Here is a 21,214-nt window from a genome sequence, read left to right on the forward strand (position 1 = left end):
GTACCTTTTAGCAAAATGAAATTTTCCTGATTATCTCTTAATTAGGTCTATTTTTGCTTTTGCTTTGTCTGAGATCATGATTGCTACTTCTGCCTTTTTTTTTTCAGTTCAGCTGAAGCATATTAGATTCTGCTCCATCACTTTATTTTAACTCTCTGTGTGTCTTTGATTCAAGTGTGTCTCTTGTAAACAGCATATTGCTAGATTCTAGTTTCTAATCCATTCTGCTATCTGCTTCTGTTTTTTGGGTGAGCTCATCCCATTCACATTCAGTTATGATTACTGTGTAATTCCTTTCATCTGTTTCTCTCTCTCTCTCTCTCTCTCTCTCTCTCTCTGTCTCTCACTTTCTCTTGCCCCACCCTCCTTTCTCGTTCTCCATCCTGTCCTTCCTTAAAAGTCCTCTCTTAATCTGCCCTCTCATTAATCATCCCACCCTTTCACTTATCCCCTTCCCCTTCCATTTCCCAATTGGGTAAGTTACATTTCTATACACAACTGAGTATGTATATATATTCTTCCATCTTTGAGCCAGTTCCTGTGAGTGAAGCATTGTCTGTTGCCACCACCCATTTCCCTCCATCCCTGCCCATTGTAAAAGTCCTTCTTTGCCTGACTCTTTCATATGAGAAAATTTTCCCCATTCCACCTCTCCCTTCCACCTTCTTCCAATGTATCCCTTCTTCCCCCCTTCATTTTTTTTTAGAGGAAATTCCAACATAATTGACTCATACTCATGCCCTGTATGTAAACTCCTTTTAACTGCCCTAATAATGATAAAGTTCTTAGGAATTACATGGATCATCTTCCCATATAGAAATATAAACAGTTTAACTTTATTGAATGCCTTATGATTACTCTTTTATGTTTACCTTTTTATGCTTCTCTTGAACCTTATGTTTGAATGTCAGTTTTTCTATTCAGCTCTGATCCTTTCATCAGGAATGCTTAAAAGTTGTCTATGTCATTAAATATCCATTTTTTCCCTTAAGGGTTACATTCAGTTTTGCTGGGTAAGTTGTTGTTGGTTTTAAACCTAGCTCCTTTGCCTTCAGGAATATTATATTCCAAGCCCTCCACTCCTTTAACATGGAAGCCACTAAATCTTGTGTGATCCTAACTGTGACTCCATCATATTTGAATTGTTTATTTCTGGCTCCTTGAAGTATTTTATTTTTGACCTTAGAGCTCTGGGATTTAGCTATAATCTTGCTGAGAGTTTTAATTTTGGGATCTCTTTCAGGAAGTGATCTATGGATTCTTTCAATTTCTATTTTACTCTCTGAATCTAAGATATCAGGGCAATTTTCCTTTATAATTTCTTAAAATATGTTTGAGCTCTTTCTTTGATCGTGGCTTTCAGGTAGTCCAATAATTCTTTTTTTTTCTTAATTTGTTTACTTAGACAAATGCTAAAACTTAAATACATAATAAGAAAAGAGAAAGAAACATAAATTTAAATAGAAAATAAGAAAAAAAAATATGGCATGTGAACAGCATAACATAGGAGAGGATTCAAAATATATAGCAATAACTTTTCATTTCAAGAAAGCCTATATATTAAATACTGTGTGTTATGTTGAAAACTGTCCATCTTTTCTTTGCTTCCTTGTAGATTTTCTTTTGTTCTCTGCTGTACACTTTTTACTTTGTTCTTTTTTCCCCCTTCTTCCCCCCACCCTAATGAGCATGAATATATTTATATATAGGTATTGATATATTCATACACATATATATATATATACACACTTATATACATACATATGTTTGTTTACATACATATATAAACATATATTTTTCCTAAGGGATTCTGCTCCTAATCTTTTTTTTATGTTTGTGCTTATCTCTTTTTTCCTATCTCTCCTAACTCCTCTACTTTACTTCTACCTGCTATCTTACTGTCCAGTTACTTGGCCTACCCCCACTCCTGCAATCCCTCCTATTTCCTCCCATTCCCCTAATGTGATATTTCACTTTTTCTTCTATTTTTTTACTTTGTTTTATTGTTTCTGATGTCTCATGGAGTCATTAGCTTCCACTTTCCTAATTCTAATTTTTAAGGAATTATTTTCTTCAGTGAGATTTTTGTGCCTTTTTTTCTTTTTGGCCAGTTCTGCTTTTTAAGGAGTTCTTTTCACTCAGTAAATTTTTGTGCTTCTTTTACCATTAGGATAGTTTTGGTTTTTAAGTCATTATTTTCTTCAGTGTTTTTTTGTGCCTCTTTTACCAAGCTGTTAATTCTCTTTTCATAATTTTCTTATATCACTCTCATTTCTTTTCCCAATTTTTCTTTTACCACTTTTATCTTTTTCTTTAACTCTTCTAGAAATTTCTTGTTGGGCTTGAATCCAATTAGCATTTTTATTTTAAGCTTTTTTTAAAGCTGTTTTCAAGTTGTTTTCTTCTGAGTTTGTCTTGATCTTCCCTGCCACTATAGTAACTTTTTATGGTCAAATTCTTCTTCATTGTTTGCTCATTTTTCTAGCCTATTTATTGACTTTGAACTTTATATTAAAGTTGGGCTTTGTTCATGTAGGGTTAGGGAGGCACTGTCCCAAACTTCAGACTTTATCATGCTGTTTTCAGAGCTAGGTTTTGATTTTTGTTTTGTTTTGGGCTTTTTGGGGGGGAGGGGGTAGGAGGGAGGAGGTCTGCAAGTTTTTGGTGTTTCCAAGGTGGTGTGATCCTGGGAGAGATATGGTCACTGCTATCCTCGTCTGTGTGCTGGTCTTTACCAAGGAGGGGGCCCTAGTCCTCTCCAGCTGCACACTAGTGCACCTCTTTGCCTTGGAAAGGTGACCAGGGTCCCTGCTCCCTTGTGGAACTGTGACCCAGAACCACATGTGGGCAATAGAATTGCCAGAGTAGTAACAATAGAGTACCCAGTGCTAGCAAAGAGTTCCCTGTAATCTCTTTCTGACCAGTTGTCCAATGCCTTTACTGTCTGTGGGCTGAGAGCTCCTAAAGATGCTCATTCTACTGCTATCTCCACTGTGCGTGAGCTCTGGATGGACCCCCTCCCCAGTGGTACAGACGTCTCCTGCCCATCTCTTAAATTTTCTTAGACCAGAAAAAATATCTCACCCTGACTTTTTGTTGTCTCTGCTGCTCCAAAACTTCAGGTGTTATTTTAAAGTTGTTTAGAGGGGAATGTTGGGAGAGTTCAGCTGGGTGGCTATTCCTAATCTGCCACTTTGCCTCTGCCTCCTATCACATAAAATATTAATGATATAAAATGATTAGTCTATGATATTAAAGGCATTAATCCTGTTCCTCAATATTACCATTATGAATGTTCCACCATACCAAAATAAAAATATTTTCAAAGAAAATCATTGAGATTTTACAATTAGTTTTCTAATCATATTCTTTTTTTTCTTTTGGTGAGACAATTGGGGTTAAGTGACTTGCTCAGAGTCATACAGCTAGTGAGTGTTATGTGTGTAAGGCCGAATTTGAACTCAGGTCCTCTTGACTCCAGGGCTGATGCTTTATCCACTGTACCAACTAGCTGCCCCCTCTAATTATGTTCTTTTAATTATGTGAACATCTAGTTCTCTCTCACTTAATATTTTCTGTTTCTTTTCCAGGATTGATATCATATACTGAATATCTATTTTTGCTGACAGTTATCACCAGTAAGTACACTACAACTTCCTATGTACGTACAAAAATAATGTAGTTTTCTTTGTTCACTGAAATACACTGTTGAAAGTATAATATGAAGATGTCATTAGCAGTAACAAATATTGTTGAGAATGTACTTTGTCAGGCACTGCTTTAGGCACTAGTAGTGCCTTCCCCCTGAAATTACCTTTACTTTTTGTTGTTGTTGTTGTATATGCATAGTTATTTGTGTGTGGTCTCCCTGATGAGAATGTGATGTCTTTGACATCAGGGATTATGATTTTTGCCTTCCTTTGTATACTCAGTACTTAGCACAGTGCCTGGCGTTATAGTAAGCATTAAATAAATGCTTTATACTTTCCTCAAAACTAAATATTTGGACAGAAACTTAAGATTCTATAATGTTTCAAATTCAAATGAATTCCCTGTCAGATTAATGTAATCTGGACCAAAATATGTATAGAAGTTAAAAACTGATTATTTAGTGAAAGAATCCACCGATCTCCCCCTGAAGGAGATCCCCAAAGGCAAACTCCTAGGAATACTGTAGCCAAATTCCAGAGTTCCCAGGTCAAGGAGAAGATATTGCAAGCAGCCAGAAACAGTTCAAGTATGGTGGAAACACAATCAGGATAACACAAGATTAAGCAGCTTCTACATTAAGGAACCGCAGGGCATGGAATATAATATTCCCGAAGGGCAAAGGAGATAGGATTACAACTAAGAATCACCTACCCAGCAAAACTGAGTATAATCCTTCAGGGGGGAAAATGGTCATTCAGTGAAATAGAGGATTTTCAAGCATTCCTGATGAAAAGACCAGAGCTGAAAAGAAAGTTTGACTTTCAAATACAGGACTCAAGTGGAACTTGAAGAGTTAAACAGGAAAGAGAAATCATAAGAGACTTATTAAGACTGAACTGTTTTCATTCCTGCATGGAAAGATGATATTTATAACTCATGAGACCTTTGTCAGTATTAGGGTAGTGGGAGGGGAAAAATTATATGTATGTATGGATAGATAGATAGATAGATAGATAGATAGATAGATAGATAGATAGATAGATAGATAGACAGACAGATAGAGGGCACAGGATGAGTTGAAGATAAAGGGGTCATATCTGGAGAATAAAATTAAGGGGTGAGAGAGGATTATACTAGGAGGAGAAAGGGAGAGGTAGAATGGGGCACATTATTTCACACAAAATAGACAAGAAAAGGTTCTTACAATGGAGGGGAAACAGGAAGGTGAGAGGAAATGAGGGAATCTTATTCTCATAGGATTTGGCTTAAGGAGGGAATAATACACACACTCAATTGGGTATGGAAATCTGTCTTACCCTACAGGAAAATAGGGGAGGAAGGGGACAAGAAAGCAGGGGGATGATAGAGAGAAGGGCAGATTGGGAAAGGGGTAATCAGAAGGAAGTACTTCTGAGAAGGGACAGGGTCAAAAGAAAGATTAGAATAAATGGGGTGGGGCAGGATAAGGTTATGGGTTTGAATTGAAACAGTCCACTAAATGCTGTACGGCATGGTTGACACAGGATTAGATTTGGACTTAAAGATCCAGAATTTAGATCTCAACTATGCCACTTATGAGTGTTTTGTATAAAAAAAAAAAAGCCCTTATCTAGGAAAAAGAATGTAACCATAGAGATTAGTCAGTAGAACAGCCAAAGAACAGAGATAATATGGTAGAGTTGTGTTTCTAAGCCATAGATAGAGCAAAAGAGAATAAAATAAATAATCTTGTATTTTTTATGTGTTGAATAAAACATAAATGAGTAAAACTCTTTTTTTTGTAAGTGAAGAGTAGAATGTATTAGCATGTTTCAAGAGAAAATTTAACAGACCAAAACCCAGAATACTAGAGTTCTTTTCTGTGTTTCACCACTTTGTGACTTTGGACAAGTCCTTCACCTCTGACTGAGGGTTTCCCATTCCTGTCCCCTTGCCCCAGACTCTTTCTATCCTATACCCCTTATCAAAACTTAGCTAACTTTCTGTCACTTTTATCTGACAGTGCTGAGTTAACAGTACAAAAAAAATTGGTATAAAAGTAAGGTGTAGAAGAGATCTTACCTAATTGTTCTCACATAAAAGGTTAATTAGCATTTGAAAGTTAAGAATGGAGAAACAGAAATCCACTGGATTTCTGAAATATATTTGGAGAGAAAGATAGAGGAAAAGGGGAGGGAGGGAGGGAGAGAGAGAGAGAAGAGAAAAGATGGTCAGTCCTGACCCAAGCCACCAAAAGATCAGCTTTCAAAGAAGGTTTTGCTTGAGAAGAAATAATCCTTGAGAGACAGAGTGGCATAATCAACAGATAACCTCAGTCAGGAAGACCTAGGTTCAATCCCCACTTCTTACACATACTAGCCATATGATCCTGGGCAAGTCATTTAATTTCAATCTTCTAGACCAGTGGTGTCAAATTCAAATAGAAATGGATCCCTGTGGGCTGCATGTTAACTTAGGAAACCACAAATTAACATTATCTATGTTATATTTTATTTTTCTTTATCTTGTTAAGCATTTTCCAATTACATTTTAATCTAGTTTGGGCTTCCTTTGGAGTTTTGCATTGACACCTCTGCTCTAGATAATCCTCTGAGATTATAAATTGTAGAGAACATGCTTTAATAGAATGAGTTTCCTCATCTTGGACTTCTCTATACTATTGAAACCATAGGTCCACAATCTCTATCCCTAACTATTATGGTTCAAGTAACTAATTTCTGATTTGAAGAACTGTGCCTGAAAGTAATTCTTATCACATTAAGATTTATAAGAACATATTTTTTCACACATTATTGCAGAACCCCACACTGGGTTTCATGTTGCTTTTAAGATGTTGGATGTAGATGGAGATGAGACTGTTGATAAAAATGAATTCTTTAAGGTAAGTTGCTTCAGGTTATTTTAAGTTATTTCAGATTTGCTCATAAGAATTAAAAATGATATTCTAAAGTATTCTTTCATGTTACTGTTGACATTTTGTCTGTTCATGAAAAATAAAATTTTGCTTATTGAGTGGGTAATAAATGTATCAAGAACTGTCATTATTAAAATTTAGAAATTAAATAAAGTGGAGGATAACCTTTAGAAAAGTGATTGTAAACTTAAAGAATAATGAATATAGTAAATACAGAGAAGACTCCAGACTCACATCTCCAGCTACCTGTGTGACATCTCAAACTGGCTGTCCCATAGACCATCTTAAACTAAACATGTCTAAAATTGAACTCATTCTCACACCACCACCCCAAACCCTGTCCTCTTCCTAACTTTCCCATTACTGGAGGTACCACCATCCTCCCACAATCACCAAGGCTCCTCACACTCTCTCACCACCACCCCCATATCTAATCTGTTGCCAAGTCCTATCAATTCTAGCTTTGTAACGTCTCTCATATACTCCCCTTTCTGTTGTCTAACACTGTCACTACCCTGGTGTAGATGCTTATCATATAATGCCTGGACTATTGCAGTACCCTCCTAGTTGATCTCCCTGCCTCAAGTCTTTCCTTACTACAGACCATCCTCCATTTCCTAAAGTACAAATCCAACCCTTATTCAACCCTTTACTCAATAAACTCCAGTGGTTTCCTGTCACCTCAAAGATCAAATATAATATAAAAACCTCTGTTTGGCATTCAAAACCCTTCTTTACTTGGACCCCTACTACTTTTCTAATCTTCTTACATATCACTTCCGCAGACACACATACTCTGTAATCTAATAACACTAGCATCCTTGGTGTTCCTCCCACAAGACACACTCTGTCTCCTGACTCCTTGTATTTCCATTGAATGTTCTCCATACTTCCTTATCTCTGACTTCTGGTTTCCCTGGCTTCTACCAAGTCCTAGCTAAAATCCCGCCTTCCACAAGAAGCCTTTCTTGATCTCTGTTAATGCTAGTGCCTTCCCTCTGTTGATTATCTCCAGTTTAACCTAGACATAGTTGTTTACATATTGTCTTCATTAGACTGTGAACTTCTTGAGAGCAGGAATTGTTTTTTGCCTTTCTATCGCCAGTGCTTAGCACAATTCCTGGCACATTGTAGGTGTTTAATAAATGCTTATTGATTGATTGAAGTAAGCAGAACTAGGAAAACGATATCAAAAATGACTATAACAATATAAAATGAAAATAAAAGCAATAAAATTAAAATTGAGTGCTCTCATATGATGATGACCAAGCTTGGCCCTAAAGAAGAAATGTGAAAAGGCACCTACCCCTTATTTATATAAGTTGTTGCTGTTTGTCCTTCATTCTCGAAGAGGACAATGACATCAGGGAGGTGATGCCATGACATGCAAGTGAATTGGATTTAAGTGAGGGGAGCTGTGCAAAGTCAGCAGTCTCACTTTCTCCTCCTCTGGAGCCATCTGGGTCCAGTGGCCAGATATGGATCAGGACAACTGCAGATAGCCCAGGATGCAGTAGGGGACCTTGGCCTTTTCAAGTTAAGGTCTGTAACTGGACTCAGTTTGACTGAGGCAGTATCCATTCAGTGATTAAGGCTTAATTTTTAAAAAAAATGAGGCAAAGAATGGCCTCTTTAAGTTAAAAAAAAATAGATCTGGAAGGGGAAGACCCTCAGGGTTTCTGACAAAAACAGAAACAATTGTTATTTACATTCATTCTGAGCCAATCAGGCCCAAATAGGGACCAAGTAGGGCTTTATATAAGTAGGTTCTGTGGGTGTGGAAGATTGCAATAAACATCAGACTTTTGCAATCCCTTGATCAATTTTGCTGCTTTGCTTTCCTCCTCCTTTGCCATAAAGGAAGCCACAATGTAGGTGATTTTAAAATGGACATCAGTAATTTTAAATAGGCAGGAGCCAAACAAAAAAAAATTTAAGCACCTTTATAAGTGACTTTTAACAAGTTTAAGAAGCTAATTTAAAGGACTTCATAAGTACCTGAAAATACATAAGAAATTTGCTCAGATTTTTATAGAACCATTTGTAAGTACAGAACCATTTTTAGGAATTCACGAAGGAATAGCAAAGTACCTAAGAATAGGAAAAGGTTCAATGTAGTACCTCATCTTATTTTTAAAGGAAAATTAAGTAAATACTAGGAGAAAAATAGTATCATATCAGTTTGCAAATGTCTGGAATACTGATACTAGATGGTAAATGACAGTGTGGTAAAGATCAAGTGCTACCAAATAAGTTTGTTCTCTTTCTGTGTCAAAGTAAAAGGGCTTCGTAGATTGAGGGAAAAGTAATATGTAATTTTTCATAATTACAGAAAATCTTTTTGCTATATTCATCAATATACTTATCTCAGTACTTCAGGGATCCATGATTTTATCAATGTGGAAGCACTCTTGACATATACAGAGCCCAGTTCTTTATAGCTTTTCCAGATTGCTGCAGTCGACCAGAGTTTGTACTTACTGGTATAGCTTACAAATACAAAAATGTGCAGTTTAAATGTGTGTGGGTAGAAGAGGAGGGAGGGACCCAGAAGGAAGGGGAATGCTAGAGGGAAGGCCTAACTAACCTTGTTTCCATTTTTAAAATGGTTACTAAACTTAGATGAATAGAATGCTGTAGATTTAGTTTACTTAAATTTTAACAACAAAAAAATTGCGGGGGCAGCTAGGTGGTACAGTGGATAGAGCACCACCCTGGAGTCAGGAGGACCTGAGTTCAAATCTGGCCTCAGACACTTGACACTTACTAGCTGTGTGACCCTGGGCAAGTCACTTAACCCCATTGCCTACCCCCTTCTCCCCCCCAGAAAAATTGCTAAAATATCTCGTACTGGTTTTGTGGGAAATATGATGAGATATAGCCTAGATGATAATAAAATTAATTAGATGTGGAGCTAGTTGAATGGCCAGACTCAGAGTAGTCATTAAAGGTTCTATGTGTGCTTAGAAGGATGTCTCCAATTGATTGCCCCCAGGATTTGCATTTGGACAAATGTTGTTTAGTATTTTTTTTTCCAATGATGGCCTTCTTTTTTGTCTATATACTTTCAGTTTAATTTTTGATGACTTTTCTTTTTATACCACCTTTATTTCCAAATATATCCCTCTCCTGCCGCCTATCAAGAGTCACCCTTTGGGCGGAGCCAAGATGGCACAGTGAAAGCAGTGACTTGCTTGACCTCTCCCCCAAACCCCTCCAAATACCCGTAAAAAAAATGGCTCTAAACAAATTCTAAAGTAGCAGAAGCCACAAAAAGACAGAGTAAAACAAATTTCCAGCCCAAGACAAACTGGATGGTTGATCAGAAAGGTGTATCGCGCTGGGCTGGGAGCGCAGCGCAGCGCAGCGTGGGCACGCGGCCGCAGCAAACCTGGAGCAGGCCTCAGAGGAATGAATCACAGGCAGCTGTGGCAGTTTCCAGACTACTCAATCCATGAACGCCAAAGACAACTTAGAAGGTCAGTGGGAAAAGTCTGTTTTTTCGGTAAGAGAAGAGCTAGGTCAGAGCCAGTTCCACAGCGGAGAGCGTGAGAGTCAGAGCGGTGGCTGCCTCCTGAGCTTCCAGCCCACTGACTGAGGGGGAATCAAGTGGCTAATCAGAGAGGGACTGCAGGGATCTCTTTGCCAGTGCTGAGGCAGCAATCTCTTGCTTTGTCTGTGCTTGGATCTGGGTAATAGTTCTGGGTGGCAGTCCTGGGGTGAGGAGGAGCACTGGCATGGTGGAGCTTATAGTGGTGATGAAGAGGAAACCCTCCTCACAGTTCCAAGAAAGAAAAGACTGCTTGTGGCGGGTCATTCAAAGACCAAAGCACAGGCCAGGAAAAGAGTAAACACCTCGACCCTTATCATACCACCTTGGAAGAATAAAATTTACAGGTCCCTAGAAGTATCTCTGAAAACAGCTATACAAACCCCCAAAGCTTGGGACAGTACATTCTCCATATTGGAAGTAGACTTTTACTTTAACAAAAAGTTTAAAACTCAAGTAGTTGGATCATGAGCAAACCTCACAAAAAGAGTCAGACTATATTATCTTACTTTGGTGTCAAAGAAGATTAAAACATACAACCAGAAGAAGACAACAAAGTCAAAGCTCCCACATCCAAAGCCTCCAAGAAAAATATGAATCTGTTCCAGGCCTTGGAAGAGCTCAAAAGGGATTTTGAGAAGCAAGTAAGAGAAGTAGAGGAAAAACTGGGAAGAGAAACGAAAGTGATGCAAGAAAATCATGAAAAACAAGTCAACAGCTTGCTAAAGGAGACCCAAAAATATACTGAAGAAAATAACACCTTAAAAAATAGCCTAACCCAAATGGCAAAAGAGGTCCAAAAAGACAATGAGGAGAAAAATGCCCTAAAAAGAAAAATTGGCCAAATGGAAAAGGAAGTCCAAAAGATTACTGAAGAAAATACTTCCTTAAAAATTAGAATAGAGCAATTGGAAGCTAGTGACTTTATGAGAAATCACGACACAGTAGAACAAATCCAAAAGAATGAAAAATTAGAAAACAATGTGAAATATCTCATTGGAAAAACAACTGACCTGGAAAATAGATCCAGGAGAGAGAATTTAAAAATTATTGGACTATCTGAAAGCCATGATCAAAAAAAGAGCCTAGACATCATCTTTCAAGAAATTATCAAGGAAAACTGCCCTGATATTTTAGAACCAGAGGGCAAAATAGAAATTGAAAGAATCCACAATCTCCCCTGAAAGAGATCCCCAAAGGAAAACTCCTAGGAATATTGTAGCCAAATTCCAGAGTTCCCAGGTCAAGGAGAAAATATTACAAGCAGCCAGAAAGAAACAATTCAAGTATGGTGAAACACAATCAGGATAACACAAGATTTAGCAGCTTCTACATTAAGGAACTGCAGGGCATGGAATATAATATTCTGGAGGGCAAAGGAGATAGGATTACAACCAAGAATCACCTACCAGCAAAACTGAGTATAATCCCTTCAGGGGAAAAAATGATTATTCAGTGAAATAGAGGACTTTCAAGCATTCTTGATGAAAAGACCAGAGCTGAATAGAAAATTTGACTTTCAAATACAAGACTCAAGTGGAACATGAAGAGGTAAACAGGAAAGAGAAATCATAAGAGACTTATTAAGACTGAACTGTTTACATTCCTGCATGGAAAGATGATATTTATAACTCATGAGACCTTTGTCAGTATTAGGGTAGTGGGAGGGGAAAAATTATATGTATGTATGGATAGATAGATAGATAGATAGATAGATAGATAGATAGATAGATAGATAGATAGATAGAGGGCACAGGGTGAGTTGAAGATGAAGGGGTCATATCTGGAGAATAAAATTAAGGGGTGAGAGAGGATTATACTAGGAGAAGGAGAAAGGGAGAGGTAGAATGGGGTACATTATCTCACAAAACAGACAAGAAAAGGTTCTTACAGTGGAGGGGAAACAGGGGAAGGTGAGAGGGAATGAGGAATCTTATTCTCATAGGATTTGGCTTAAGGAGGGAATAACATGCATACTCAGTTGGGTATGGAAATCTGTCTTATCAGGGGACAAGAGAGCAGGGGGATGATAGAGAGAAGGGCAGATTGGGAAAGGGGTAATTAGGAGGAAGTACTTCTGAGGAGGGACAGGGTCAAAAGAAAGAATAGAATAAATGGGGGGCAGGATAGGATTAAGGGAAATAGAGTTAGTTTTTCGCAACATGTCTACTATGGAAGTGTTTTGCATAACTGCACATGTATGGCCTGTATTGACTTGCTTGCCTTTTCAATGAGGGTGGGTGGGGTGGGAGGAAGGGAGAAAATTTGGAACCCAAAGTTTTAAAAACACATGTTTAAAAAAAAATGTTTCCACATGCAACTAGGAAATAAGAAATACAGGAAATGAGGTACAGAAATCTATCCTGCCCTACAGGAAAATAGAAGGGGAAGGGGATAAGACAGGGAGAGGGAGAGATAGAAGGGAGGGCAGACTAGGGGAAGGGGTATTCAGAATGCATGCCATCTTGGGGTGGGGGGGAGGGGCAAGATGGGGTGAAAATTTGGAATTCAAAATCTTGTGGAAGTCAATGTTGAAAACTAAAAATAAATAAATTTATATTTTAAAAAAAGTCACCCTTTATAACAAAATATAAAAAAGAAAGAAAGAGGAGGAACGTAGTTCTAACATACTAACATACACATCAAACAAATCTGACAGTTTATGCAGTGTTCCATACCCATAGTATTCATCTATGTAAAGAAGGTAAGGAGGTACATTTTCTGTTTTCATCCTTCCGGTCAACCTGGATTGTTATAACAAAAAAGCACTCATTTTTGTTGTTGTTATGGTTGGAGGTTTTTTGTTCTTTTCATATGCAGTGGTATGGTCATTGTGTATATTGTTTTCTTGGTTTTTATTTCACTTTGTATCCATTCATACAAGTCTTATTTGCTATGATTCTACGTATTCTTCATATTCATTGTTTCTTACAACATAGTAATATTCCACTACATTTATGGACCACAGTTTATTTAGCCATTCCGCAATCAATAGACATCAACTTGTTCTTTGCTACTGCAGAAAGTGCTGTTATAAATATTTTGCTTTATATGAGATCTTTCTATATTTTATCTCCTTGAGGCACATGCCTAATAGAGTCTGGGTCAAAAGATGTGGACGTTTTGGTCATTTTCTTAGCATAATTCCAGTTTGCTTTCTAAAATGGTTAGACCATTCTACAGTGCCACCAATAGTGAATTAATATGCTTGTCTTTCCATAATGCCTCCACAATACTATTTCCGTCTTTTGTCATCTTCCTTAGTTTGCTAGATAAGAAATAAAGCTTCAGAGTTATTTTGATTTGCATTTCTCTTTATTTTAAATTATCTGTAGCATTCTTTCATATTGTTGTTTACAATTAGCAATTTTTTTGAGAACCATTTGTTCATCTCCTTTGACAACATATCTATTGGGAAATAGTTCTCTTTTTTCTATTTTTTCTTACAATCAATCAATAACCACTTATTAAGTGTCTGTGATGTGCTAAGCACAGTGCTAAGTGCTGGAGATACAAAAGTAGGCAAAAAATAATTCCTACCCTCAAGGAGCTCACAGTTAATGGAGAAGACAACATGCAAACAAATATATAAAAACAAGCTATATGCAGGATAAATAGGAAATAATTAACATAAGCAAGGTACTAGAATTAAGAGGGATTGAGAAGGGCTTTCTGTAAAAGATGGGATTTTAGTTGAGAAGTAAAGGACACCAAGAAAGTCAGTAGGCAGAGTTGAAGAGGGAGAACATTCCAGGTATGGAAGATAGAGAAAATGGAAGATAGAGCCAACAGGTGGAATGACTTGTTAATAGAACAGCAAGAAAGCCGATATCACTGAATTAAAGAGTAACTTGTAGGGAGTACGTGTAATAAGACTGGAAAGGTAGGAGGGGACTAGGTTGTGAAGAGTTCTGAACACTAAACAGAGCATTTAGTATTTGATCCTTGAGGCAAGAGAGAGCCAATGGAGTTTATTGAGTTGGGTGGATGACATGGTCAGACCTGTGTTCTAGGAAAACCTGGCCAAATGGAAGATTGATTGGAGTGGGGAGAGACTTAAGGCAGGCATACCCACCAGTAGGCTAATGCAGTAGTCCAAGTGTGAGGAGATGAGGGCCTGCACCGGTGTGGTGGCAGTGTCAGGAGACAGAAGGGGTCGTATTCAAGAGATGTTGCAAAGGTGAAATCGACAAGCCTTAATAATAGCTTGGATGTTGTGGAGTGGGGTGGGAGGAATAGTGAGAAGTCCAAGATGACTCCTAGGTTATAAGCCTGAGAGACTAGGAGGAGGAGGTTGCACTCTACAGTAATAGGAAGGTTAGGAGTGAGGTAAGGTTTAGGGGAAAAGATAATGAGTTCTGCTTTAGACATGTCTAGTTTAAAATTTACTGGACATCCAGTTTAAGATGTCTGAAAGGCAATTGGAGATGTGAGATTGGATGTCAGCACAGAGGTTGGGGAATGATAGGTAGATCTGTGAATCACCAGCATAGAGATGGTAATTAAATCCATGTATGAGCTGATGAGATCACCAAGTGAAGTAGTACACAGGAAAAAGAAAAGAGGACCCAGAACGTATTTACATATTGTTTCTTTATATGTCTTAAATATCAAGCACTTAACAGAGATAACAGAGTAGATAGAAAGGGATTTTAGAGGGACATTTCATGCAAATATTTGTCAACAGTTACTCTTCTTATCCTAGTTGCATTGATTTTGTTACTTTGCTAAGAAAATTAAGACTACTCACCATAAGCACCTCAATCAGAATTTGGCTTATATTCTATGTCTTCACACATACAAAAATATATATATATGTGTGTGTGTGTGTGTGTGTGTGTGTGTGTGTGTGTGTGTGTGTGTGTGTGTGTGTATACTTACCTACTATTCAGGCATTTAGTCTAACAAAACTTCAAATGTAAGAAAGATTTTTATTTACCAGGCTTGTACCCAAGCACACAAACAATCATGCCAACTCACCTTTCTTCTCTGGTGGGTCTTTGCTTTCCCAAAGAATCTATATAGACCTCCTGATTTAGAGGACTGCCCTGAGTAGTGTTCTCTCTCTTTTTTAATTTAATTTTTTTACTCAGTTACATGTAAACCAAAATTTTAAACATTTATTTTTTTAAAATTTTGAGTTCCAAATTCTGTCCTTCCCTCCATCTCCTCACCCCTCCTTGAGAAGGCAAACAATTTTATGTTGATTATACATGTGCAGTCCTACAAAACATTTCTGTATTAGCCATGGTGTTTTCTCAGTAAAAAAGTACTCAGGCTTTCTAGAAAGTCAAACAATTCTCCCTTTATTGCTGAGCCCAGCCTTTCCCATAGGCACACACAATATTCCTAACTGTAGTGCTACCCTAGGGTTAAGGTAATTGGAAATAAATTGAGATCATTAGTGTTTCAACCCTCCTTCCCTCAAAACTGCGCAGTGCGTAAGACTCCCAAAACTAGTAAAGAGTTATATTCTTCATCATGGCTCAGTGTCTCATTGATCATCAGTTCAGGCTCTTACAGTTCCCAGCTTGAACCAGCTCCTTCCTGTGATCCTCTATAGTAGGAGCTCCTCCATTTCTCCAACTGCCATTCTTTTCTAGCTAGCTTATATTACTGCAATTCCAAGTATAAACTAGGAACTTCTCACAACTCTGGTGCTTCCCTGTTGCCTCTGCATCACTGTAGCCACATGGTTCTCTGGAAGGGCCATGTGGCTGCGCAGGCCTCTCTCCACAGAACTGAGTCTATATCTTGTGCAGCTCCTCTCTTCTATATCTCCAACTTCAGTGTCTCTCTAGAGAGACACCCAGTTTCTAATGGCAAACCCACAAGCATAACTCAGGTGTGTGAGTTATCTGAAAACATCATCAGCAGATTGAGACAGATTGACACCAGTTGACACAGATTGAGACAGATTGACCAATTGAAACAGATTGACATAGATTTGACCATTGTCAAAGAGTTTACTTTGTCCTGGGAATTTCATATGTTACTCAAGGATGGCAGAGGGAAATAGGAGACTTCTCTTGCTCCCAGTAGGGCACAACTAAGTGGATATATATCTAATTAGAGGTCCCCACATTGGGAAACACTCAGTGTAAACAGGTCCTCCTTACATTTGAAATGTTTCATTTTATAGCCTTTTCCCTAGTCTTTCAGAATTTGAATACAGTAAATTAGGCACTCTACCTTGCTGCTGACCCTACTTACCCATGAATTCTGCAAAGTAAATAAGTAAACAGAATAAATAAGTAAATAAGTAAGTAGTCTAAATACTAAGAATTCCTATTTACCAAATCCAAAAATCATAGTGGGTAGCAATTTTACTAGTCTTTATTTTTATAATTAGTGAAATTGCCCTTGAAGGAAGATATTTTAGTTTGCTACTTTTTGAAATAATTATATTTTCTGATAACCATAACTTTTATGTTATATTGATTCATACATGTTGTTATCAAAGTTTCCTATTACATGACCTCAAATAATAGAAAGAGCAACTTTCCATTCCTTTCACTCATGTGAATTATTTTCTGTCAGATGAAAATAAATGATAAAATAGGATCAAAGATAAACATCTAGTTAATCTCTTTAATCTATACCTGGATAAATGGTACACATACTTATTGGCATAAGTGTTTGGCACTTATGGGTAATAGATAATAGGTTAATAGGTTAATACTAGTATAAATTTCTAGGTGGTCTTTTTTATTGCAAAAAAAAATCTGTTGTTTTAGTAGAATATCTTCATTACATTTGATTGTGCCTGGAATATTATTTTGTGAGGCTTTTTGGTTTGTTTGTTTTTTTAATAAATATAAATGTCTTTAGTTCAGCGTTTATTCTTCCAGGGCTTTAAGATAATTGAAATTCACCTTGCTTCTCCTTTTCCATTTCCAGAATAACATCATGCATGTACTCAGAGGAAAAAAAAAGAGAAAAACATCATTTATATCCCCTCTAAAATCTTGCAATTAAACTAAATTTGTATATAGTTTAAACAAAGATTTTGCCAAATAGTAGTATTTTCCCCCAGTCATAAAGAATTTGTAATCCATGAAGTTGGGTGTATCCTACTTACTTCCCTCCCCACTTACCTATAGCTAGTGACAGGTTGAGCTACTACTTAGCAATCTGTCATCATAGACCATGTGGCATGAAATTAGGCACATATTTCCAAATAGGATTATACACCCATACGTGTGTTTATGTGCAGTATTTCTGTTAGTAGAAGTGTTATTAAAGAATCTAATCTATTACTGTCAAAATGTGCCAATTTAAAAGTACACTAGAACCTAACCCTAATATTTCTTTTATCACCTTTTGAAATGCCTTCCCTACTTGACAACAAACAATAATTTTTAATAACTAAACACCTTTAGATGGGAATGCAAGGGGAAAAGCTATATCATCCCAAATTCTTTGATATAGCAAAGCTAAAATCAGTCATCTGAATAAACAATCCTTTTTTACTCTACCATTCAGTAGAATTTTTATAATCATTTGCCAATAAGAGTTTGAAAGAAATGCGTTGAGGTACTTTAAATGCCTTACAAGAAAGAACAGGAAACAAGTTATGAATTTCCCCCCAATATCCCGTAATTATAGTTTATAAGATGTTAAGGAATTTAGCCCTGTCAAATAAATCAAAATTCCTTGTCTTTAAAACAAAAACTGCGGTGCCGATATTTCTAAAATGTCTTCTCCCTGTTTATTTTCTTTGTTTGTTTTTGATTGTTTAGTGTTCATTGGTTGCTTAATGGCAGTGGTGGTAAGGAAGCAGCAAAGCACCAAAGAATTCACTTTTGGATTATTCTATATATTCATCAGACATTTGTTAAGTATCATCTATGTGCAAGGCATTGTTGTTACATGATAGACTAGGTTGTGACTGACTTTCCAGATCTGTCTCATTTAGTTCTAAACTTCAATTAAAAATTAAAAGCATGTATCCCAGTCAATTTTTAAGTAAAAAATATAATTAAGCAATCACTTCAGAAAAAAACTCTGAAGTTGCTAATTTCCTTGTTTTAGAATGATTGGAGACTAAGATTTCCCCCGTAAAAAGAAATAATGAAAATCTATAACTCAAAATCTTTTAAGAATGAATGCTAAAAATTTTCTTGACATGTAAGTGGGGAAAAATACTATTAAACTTAAAAAAAGAAATAATGAAAGAATCTTCTCATAAAAATTTAAGACCCAGCATGTTTATGTCAGATCTTTAAACTGTGTATTGAATATAAATGCACAAAATTTTCCCCAGGCACTCAAGTCCTTATAAAATAAAAGTAATTTCAATAAGATTATGCTTCTTTAAGATTTAAATTTGTAATAAAACCTCATTAAGTACAGTAATTGGTAAAGGGTAGTCTAGATAAATAAAGTATCCAAAGTTTAGAATATTTTTCAAGAAATGCAATTCTTTTACATTCAAGTACACAGAGTAATGAATTATAAAGTTAATACTTAGATCAGAATCATTTGTAATCAGCATTTTAATTGTAAATAAATTATAGGTTTTTTGTCTTAAAAATAGTTTGCTCTCTAAACTACACTTAAGTTGTCTCCCTGCAATCTTAATTATACTGTTAATTTAGTCAATCTTTTTCTCATGGATAGTAGGAAAACTTTGGCCTTGTTATGAATTCCAAAGTGCATCTGAATTAGTGAGTTTTTATTATATTTTACTTATACTACCATAACTGCTTTGTAGGATTGAAGTGTTCAAGTTGTGTAGTTCCCATCATTGTTTGGGCATTGGGACAAGTCCTTGGGGAGCTGGTTGTCCTTATTTTAGATTAGGTATGCTCTTCCTTCTATTTGTTACCACCAACCCCTCAAGAATATAGCCCTTCCCAACTTAATTTATTTCTTATTACTCCCCAGCACACCCTGTTTTTATCACTTAGGTTTATCTGTTCCTTTTCTTCCCCCCTCCAACATTCCATGCTAATGTCTCTGTGCTTTGTCTTTTATGCTTACCATTTGATTCCTTACTTCCTCATTACTGCATATTCCCCTTTACTCATCTGTCAGATTTTACCTCTATGAAGCCTTAAGGGCAGCTAGCTTGAGACCTGGAGTCAGGAGGGCCTGAATTCAAACATGGCCTCAGACACTTACTAGCTCAGTAATCGTTATAAAGATGACCCCAGACTCAGTTCCGAAGACTGTTGTCTCAAAGACTTTTTAATTAAAGAGGTCAAAGTGGGTCCTTTCGATTCTTGCAAAAAGCAGGCACACCAACTTGGAAGTGGAGAATCAAGCAGGGTAAAAGAAGCTGGAGCAAGCTTTATAGTTAGTAATTGCCTAACTCCTCCCTTCTGGATCAGGATTCTTCCTGAACCTTCTGGGTTACAATCTTCCTTATATGCCCCACCTCTAACATACATTATGAGCCTAGAATTGTGTTATCACTCTGTCAGTGCTGATTTCTTATCTACTTATGTGGAAACTTAACTCTTTCATTTCTCACAGTAATCTTGGGCAAGAAACTTAACTCTGTTCACATCAGTTCCTTATCTGTAAAATGAGCTAGAGACGAAACCACTCCAGTATCTTGGCCCAGAAAATCCCAGACAGGGTCACAAAGAACCCGGAATGACGGAACAACAACAAAAATGAGGCCCTGTGTTATTATTCCAGCCCGCCCACCTCTTCTTTCTCTTTTATTGACCCCTACTGCATTTATAGTCATGACCACAAAGTTTATCAGTTAGTGTTCTATAATGTGTTTCATGACATACAACTGGACCATGGCTCTGGATGAGTATACCTCATTCCAAAGAAACAGGATAGATAAGGACGGGGGGAGGAGAGAAAAGGTAGGGGGGAGAAATGTCATTGTATATTAAGAAGGTATACACATATGAGGAAATTTAGGGACCAGAGGGAAGAAACATAACAGAAAGTATTGGGTGAAGGTCAGTGAAAGGAGAAACAAAAATTATTTTGCATTGGAATATTCAATATACCACCTGAAAAGAAAAAAAGAAATAAAAGAGTTTGGGAAACATAACAAACCTGGCAAAGAGGCATGAAAATGTAATGATAGATGGCTTCAATTAAACAGACATCTGCTGGAACTCTCTGTCTCTGCCTAAAGCAGAGCAATTAATAATTTCTTGACTTGCCTTGGTGATGATTTCATTCTTCAAAAGGTAGAAGAACCAACAAGGAGTAATTCTATTCTGAATCTGAATCTCAATAATAGGGAAATTGATGGGAATCCTGAGGCAAAGTGACCGCTGCCTCCTTGATTTTATGATAGACAAGTTAAGAAGTCCAGGCATATTCAGACTTGTTTCCAAGGTTTTGGGAAAGCAAATTTCAAAGGTTCATGGGAAAGATCGGTAGGATACCATGAAGTAAAATGCTTCAGAGAAAATAACCCATAACAAGTGGGAAATGTTTGAGAATGCAGTTATGAAGTTATGAAAGGAAATAATGCCAGTGGGCGAGAAAAAATAGGATTTTCCTGAATAGACTGATGTGGATACAAAAGGAGCAAGATAGGTTTTTAAAAGAAATAAGCAGAAGATGGAAGCAAGGCTAGGTTACAGAGGGTGAATATGAGTGTGACACAATCCTGTAAAAATAGTGCAAGGAGAGCTGAACCTCAAAATGAGATCAAGGTGGTGAGGAAATTAAGGACCCCCCCAAAAGGGGGGGGCGGTTCTTAGCCATATTGGGAGGGGAAAAAAAAAAGGAAGCTCAGAGAAAGCTGTGGACCTCTTCTTGGGTTGGGTGTAATGACCATCACCCACAACAAAAAAAGGCAGAACTGTTCAATTCTAATTGTGCTTCTAGATTATCTGCCAAGAAGTATGACCTTTGTACTGAAAATGACAGAACAACAATGACTCAAAAGGAAGATGCATAAAGTAAGTGCAGGCTTTCATCACCTCATGCCAGGATTGTTGCAATAGCCTGCTGGTGGGTCTGCCTGCAGCTAGTCTCTTCCTACTCCAGTCCTGCCTCTATTCAGCCCCCAAAGTGATCCTCCGTCGAAGGTCCAATTATGTCATTATTTTATATTAAATAAACTCCAGTGGCTTCCTGTTGCTACCAGGAACAAATTCAAAATGCTCTGTTTG

At 37.1% G+C, this 21,214-nt stretch overlaps 1 protein-coding gene across 2 annotated transcripts in view; it reads left to right on the top strand.

Moving 5' to 3' along the window:
* The window catches only part of MICU2 (mitochondrial calcium uptake 2), a 182,682-nt gene that overhangs the window by 124,530 nt on the left and 36,938 nt on the right, over window positions 1-21,214 (top strand). For both annotated transcript variants that reach the window (XM_020968774.2, XM_078147081.1), the window contains exons 5-6: window positions 3,591-3,638; window positions 6,450-6,532. In XM_020968774.2, the coding sequence (XP_020824433.1) occupies window positions 3,591-3,638; window positions 6,450-6,532 (131 nt within the window). The remainder of the gene's footprint in view (window positions 1-3,590; window positions 3,639-6,449; window positions 6,533-21,214) is intronic.

This window comes from Phascolarctos cinereus, unplaced genomic scaffold (assembly GCF_003287225.1).
Source record: "Phascolarctos cinereus isolate Bilbo 61053 unplaced genomic scaffold, phaCin_HiC Scaffold_726;HRSCAF=1367, whole genome shotgun sequence".
NCBI lineage: Eukaryota > Metazoa > Chordata > Mammalia > Diprotodontia > Phascolarctidae > Phascolarctos > Phascolarctos cinereus.